We start from the raw sequence: 6,324 nt of genomic DNA, 5'->3' as shown, positions 1-6,324 counted from the left end.
AATTTTTATTTTTTATTTTTTGAGACGGAGTCTCGCTCTGTCACCCAGGCTGGAGTGCAGTGGCCGGATCTCAGCTCACTGCAAGCTCCGTCTCCCGGGTTTACGCCATTCTCCTGCCTCAGCCTTCCGAGTAGCTGGGACTACAGGCGCCCGCCACCTCTCCTGGCTAGTGTTTTGTAAATTTTTGTACTTTTAGTAGAGATGCGGTTTCACCATGTGGGCCAGGCTGATCTTGAACTCCAGACCTCAGGTGATCTGCCCACCTCGGCCTCCCAAAGTGCTGGGATGACAGGCGTGAGCCACTGTGCCTGGCCTGCAGTAGGATTTTAGGGGGATGTGTTTGTGAGAGAGATTTGTGCCCAAAGGGTTTCATTTTAAATTTTAAAAATATTTATAAAATAAAGATGAGATCTTACTATGTGGCCCAGGCTGGTCTCGAACTCCTGAGCTCAAGCAATCTTCTCTCCTCGGCCTCCCACAGGTGTGACCCACCACAGCCAATCCACCCAAAGCGTTTTAGCTTAGGGAGGTGAGTGTTGACACAGACAGACCAATGCCATTGCAATATTTTCATGACTTAGATTTTCCGAGAGAAGGGGCTATACCCTACCACACAGGTTCACGGTGGGAAGCACCAGGGCTTGACTTGGAAGCACAGGCAGGAAGGAATGAAGAGCCCAGGCCGCAGCCTTTATTATTAGGGTTTCAGGCAGGGCAGGGTGAACAGCTTCAGACTGGTAGTTTGAGTAATTACAGTAAGTTTGGAGCAACAGGGACTGTCCCTAGCTGCCTGGTACCCAGTGCTTGGTTGATTTAGGCCAGATCAAATATCAGCTTACTGTGTGAGAGTTAGGTAAAGGAGGTGGTTGCTTGCATAGGAAGGGTGTGTTCGTAAGTGAGTTGTTACTATTTGTATTAGTCCATTCTCATGCTGCTGATAAAGACATACTCAAGACTGGGTAATTCATAAAGGAAAAAGAGATTTAATGGACTCACAGTTCCACATGGCTGGGGAGGCCTCGCAATCATGGCAGAAGGCACATCTTACATGTGGAAAGCAAGAGAGAATGAGAGCCAAGTGAAAAGGGAAATGCCTTATAAAACCATCAGAACTCGTGAGACGTATTCCTTACCATGGGAACAGTATGGCAGAAACTGCCCCCATATTCAATGATCTCTGCCTGGCTCTGCCCTTGACCTGTGGGGATTATTGCAATTCAAGGTGAGATTAAGGTGGGGACAGAGCCAAACCATATCATTATTTTTAGGAATCAGCTAGCCCTGGGAGGAGTAGTCTTTCCCTGAGTCTATCAGGCCCCTCAAGCTGTCAAAATACTAGCCCGGCACAGTGGCTTACAGCTGTAATCTCAGCAGTTTAGGAGGGCAAGGTAGGAGGATTATTTGAGCCCAGGAGTTTGATATCAGCCTGGGCAACATTGCAAGACCCTGTCTCTACAAAGAAAAAAAAAAAAAAAAAAGAAATAGCCAGGAATGGTGGCATACAACCGTAGTCCAGCTACTCAGGAGGCTGAGTGGGAAGTCTGAGGCTGCAGTTGGCAGTGATCGTGCCACTGTACTCCAGCCTGGGTGACAAAGTGAGACCCTGCCTCAAAAAAAAAAAAAAAAAAAAAAAAAGTCAAAACATTATAGGATACAGAAAATTAAGAAAACATGATTAATGTGTATGTGTAAGTATGCATTAGCCTGTGTGAATGTATACATGAGAGAGAGAACAAGAGATAAACAGAGACTATGAATACCCACAACTTAGGGATGACTGAAGTAATTATTCTAGCAACGAGAAGTACATTTTTCAACGTGGCCTGCATGGTGGTTGCCTCTCTCCACCTTCCTTCCTTTCTAACATCCTAGTGATTGTTTCTGTCCCACATTCACGCTATGGGAGTCAATACAAACAAATATAAATTAACAAATAGTATTGATTGCCTTACACCTGTAAAGAAAGGTCTTCTGGAGTCATTGCATGGAATTCCAGAATTCTTACTTGGTTGGATTTAACTTTATTTGCAGGAGGAATTTTCTCTGATGGGATCAGTCACTTGTGGTGTGATGTATCTTCATTTTGATGCAGATAGTCCTACATAAAACAATTACAAAAACAAAAATAAGTAAAAACCTATGTTTTTAAGATTCTATATGAGTGCAGGACATGATCAATGATAAATAAAACAGCCCCGTAAACATCATAAGCCTCCCAAATTTAACTATAGAGGATTATACAGTAGAATTTTTTTGTTATTATTTTTTCTCACCATAATTCCAGAAGTTGGGAGCATGGGGCTGACACAGTGCTCAGTACCACGGTCATGGGACCAGGATTCTTGTTTCCACTTAGCCACCTCTGACACACTAGCTTTCATTCTTATGCGTCTCACCCCATGGTTGCAAAGTGGCTGCAGTTCCTCCAGGCATCACACCTGCACTCCATGCAGTAAGGAGGGAAAAAACCAAAGGCGGTAAAGAATCCAGTTAGATGATTTAATCCTATTTTAGTAGGAAAGCACAGCTTCTCTGCAAGACTCCACCAGTAGACTTTGGTAAAATCCTCATTGACCAGAGGCTGGGCAATGCTTATGTTTTCTATCTAAAATTGATCACTGCAGCCAGGCAGGGTGGCACCCCAGCTACTAGGGAGACTGAGGTGGGAGAATCACTTGAACCCAAGAGGCAGAGGTTGCAGTGAGCCTAGATGCTGCCACTGCACTCCAGCCTGGGCGAGAGAGAGAGAGCTTACCTCAAAATAAATAAATAAGTAAATAATAAAACATAAAAAAAATTTGATCTCTGAAAATAGATTTGCTAACCATTTCATATCAGAAGAAAGAAGAAAGGGAGGGAGGGAGAGAGGAAGGAAAGGAAGGAAGAAAGGATGGAAGGAAGGAAGGAAGGGAAGGAAAGAAAGGAGGAAAGGAGGGAGCGAGGGAGGGAGGGAAGGAAGGAGGGAAAGAAAGAAAGGAAGGAAGAAAAAAGAAATGGAGGAAAGAAGGAAGGAAGGAAAGAAGCGAGAAAGGGAGGGAGGAAGGGAAGAGGAGGAAGGAAAAGACAGAAGAGGGAAGGAGAAAAGGATAAAGAATGATTAATTTTGCCAAATTACTTTTGTCAATTTCAGATATGAAAGTGGTATTTAGCCTTGGATCACTTTTAATTTTGTTTGTACCTAATCAGATTGAGGTAGAATTTTAATTTGGTATTCCCAGAATTACCCTATTCCCACCTGGGTCGTCATTGTTATCTCCAAATGTTCTCATGACAAGATTTCTAAAAATGTCTTCAAGTTTGCAGTAAAATTGTACATTGTTCTTAGAGTCGAAGACATGCTACTGTTGCTGTGTAATTTTGTGCAGAAGAGTATTATCAATCACTAGAAAAAGCATTTGAGAAAAACATCTTTAATGAAAATAGTCCTAAAATCACCACCAAGATGGTATCATAATGCAACTTACTTTTTAGGTGCAACTGTGTGGAAAGCTCATTATGTGACTCCCAAATTCTACCCTGAAGGAACTGGTGCCTGCTATGGGAGTGGAATATGTTCATGTTCAGGGGATGTAACCTACCACGACCCACCACTCCTCTTTGACATCTCAAGAGACCCTTCAGAAGCCTTTCCACTGAACCCTGACAATGAACCATTATTTGACTCCGTGATCAAGAAGATGGAGGCAGCCATAAAAGAGCATCGTAGGACACTAACACCTGTCCCACAGCAGTTCTCTGTGTTCAACACAATTTGGAAACCATGGCTGCAGCCATGCTGTGGGACCTTCCCCTTCTGTGGGTGTGACAAGGAAGATGACATCCTTCCCACAGCTCCCTGAGATCATGGGGACCATGTGTTACCCACCACAAACTTACTGTTACAATGGTCATAGGAGCAGAGCTCACCTGACTGATTCATTCCATTTGGGATAAAAACTGATGGCCTCACCCACTGTTTTATCCTCAGAAATCAGTTCTTTCAAGAGCTCAGTGAAATTAAAGTGGGTCCATATATAACAGTGAACCTGGAGGGGAGCATTTGTTGTACAATTTTTTTCTAGTATATAATTGTGCCATTGCCCAAGGGAAAGAGCAGATCAAGGTGACTTCAGCAGAATCTTGTAGAGCTTTTTGTTCCTAGAATTCATGGAAGCATCAGGTCCAATGTCATAAGTTAGAAACTTCTGCTTGCAGATTCTATACCCAGGCATGCTAGCTTTCTAATAAATCATGATAAGTACTTAATTTTTTCATGAAGCAGAGGGTCACATAAAATTTGAAGTAGTACTATTATAGTCAGATTGACTTCTTGATTTTCTCTCTTTCTTTCTTTTCTCTTCCTGTCCAATACACATCTGGTTATGAGAAAAAATACTGGGCTGAAGTTCTTGACTTTGCTTCCTGGTAGCTGTATCATCTCTGTGATTTGGTTTCTTCATGTGTAAAATGAGAAAACCAGTGTCTACTTCACAGAGTAGCTATGAGGATTATATGCATTAGTTAATGTGAAATCGCCTTGTATAGAATAAGCAGTCAATAAATATTATTATTACAAATGTAAGCATCATCAATTGCAGTTAATTATGATTCCTCAAACACAAAATAAGAAAAATGGTGAAGAGTCAACATTTAAGAAAAAATAAAGAAACATGACTAAAACAATTATTTAATTGAAGGAAGGCATTTGGCAATACACATAGGAAGTAATTCTAAGCAGGATAAACAAACATAAATCCAAAATTTGAAGCATCTGTGACTGCAGACTACGAAAGACAAAGAAAAGATCACAGATGGATGCAGAGCAGGTGAGCCTCAAATTGGGGCTTAGCCTGGGAGGGTTCTTGGCTTCCCTCAGGAAAGAATTCAAGAGTAAGCCAGTGGTGGAAGAAACAGCTTTATGGAGAAGGTAGCATCACAGTTCTGTGACTGCTCCTGCAGAGAGCAGGAGCCCAGGGCACTGCTGCAGTCATATTTATACCCACTTTTAATCACATGCAGATTAATGGGCAGTTTATGCAGAAATTTCTAGGAAAAGGGTGGCAACTTCTGAGTGCTCAAGTCATTGCCATAGAAGGGGGCAGTAACTCCCATGTATTGCCATGGCAATGGTAAACTGATATGGTATGCTGGTGGGCATATCTTATGGAAAGCGGCTTCCATGTTTTAACTGGTCCTCTGTCTGCTTCTGTTTCTTCTTCTCACCATTCCTGGGCTCAAGCAATCTTCCTGCCTTGGCCTCCCAAAGTGCTAGGATTATAGGTGTGAGCCACCACATGTGGCCAACAATGAATGTTCTTTATTTTATTTTATTATACTTTATATTTTGAGATAGAGTCTCACTCTGTCATCCAGGCTGGAGTGCAGTAGTGTGATCTCAACTCACGGCAATCTCTGCCTCCTGGGTTCAAGTAATTCTCCTGTCTCAGCCTCCCGAGTAGCTGGAATTATAGGCACACACCACGACACCCAGCTAATTTTTGTATTTTTAGTAGATACAGGATTTCACCATGTTGATGAGGCTGGTCTCAAACTCCTGACCTCAAGCCATCCGCCTGCATCAGCCTCCCAAAGTGCTGGGATGACAGGCATGAGCCACTGCGCCAGCAACAGTGAATGTTCTTAATATCACTAACCTGTGCACTTAAACATGATTTAAAATGGTACATTTTGTTATGTGTCATTTTACCATAATTAATTTTTTATTTTTATTTTTTGAGATGGAATCTCGCTCTGTTGCCCAGGCTGGAGTGCAGTGGGAGATCTTTTCTCAAAAACAAAGCAAAACCCCAAAAAACAACCTAACAAACAAATGCAATAACAACATCTTCTGCAATTTTTTAAGTTTGAAGATTACTTATTTCACTCAGAGCTCCCCTGTATTACTTGTCTTTAATGCTGTTCTCAAATTGTGTGTGCGTGTGTGTGTATGTTTGTGTGTGTGTGTGTAGAGAGAGAGAAAGAGGGAGCAGCTAGCAGGTCCCTACATCACCCGAAAATCCATCATTTTCTCTTTATTCAATTCTGTAGTGGTGCGATCTCGGCACACTGCAACCTCTGCCTCCCAGGTTCAAGCGATTCTCCTGCCTCAGCCTCCCGTGTAGCTGGGATTACTGGTGCCCACCACCACACCCCACTAATTTTTTGTATTTTTAGTAGAGATGGGGTTTCGCTATGTTGGCCAGGCTGGTCTCGAACTCCTGACCTCAGGTGATCCACCCGCCTCGGCCTCCCAAAGTGCTGGGATTACAGTCGTGAGCCACCGCACCTGCCCCGATTCTGCTATTTCTTATTCCTTTTTACATTGTAGCCACATTGCAGACTTTG

General features: G+C 42.7%; 1 protein-coding gene across 1 annotated transcript in view; it reads left to right on the top strand.

The window, feature by feature from the left end:
* Positions 1–4,550, top strand: part of ARSH (arylsulfatase family, member H) — a 33,411-nt gene extending 28,861 nt beyond the window's left edge. Inside the window, exon 8 of the mRNA XM_011972122.1 lies at positions 3,443–4,550. Within this exon, the coding sequence (XP_011827512.1) occupies positions 3,443–3,839 (397 nt within the window). The 3' untranslated portion in view covers positions 3,840–4,550. The remainder of the gene's footprint in view (positions 1–3,442) is intronic.
* Positions 4,551–6,324: the final 1,774 nt, after the last annotated feature.

This window comes from Mandrillus leucophaeus, unplaced genomic scaffold (genome assembly GCF_000951045.1).
Source record: "Mandrillus leucophaeus isolate KB7577 unplaced genomic scaffold, Mleu.le_1.0 Scaffold127, whole genome shotgun sequence".
Classification (NCBI taxonomy): domain Eukaryota; kingdom Metazoa; phylum Chordata; class Mammalia; order Primates; family Cercopithecidae; genus Mandrillus; species Mandrillus leucophaeus.
Note: the sequence above shows the minus strand (reverse complement) of the source record. Positions and strands in the feature narration are given on the sequence as shown.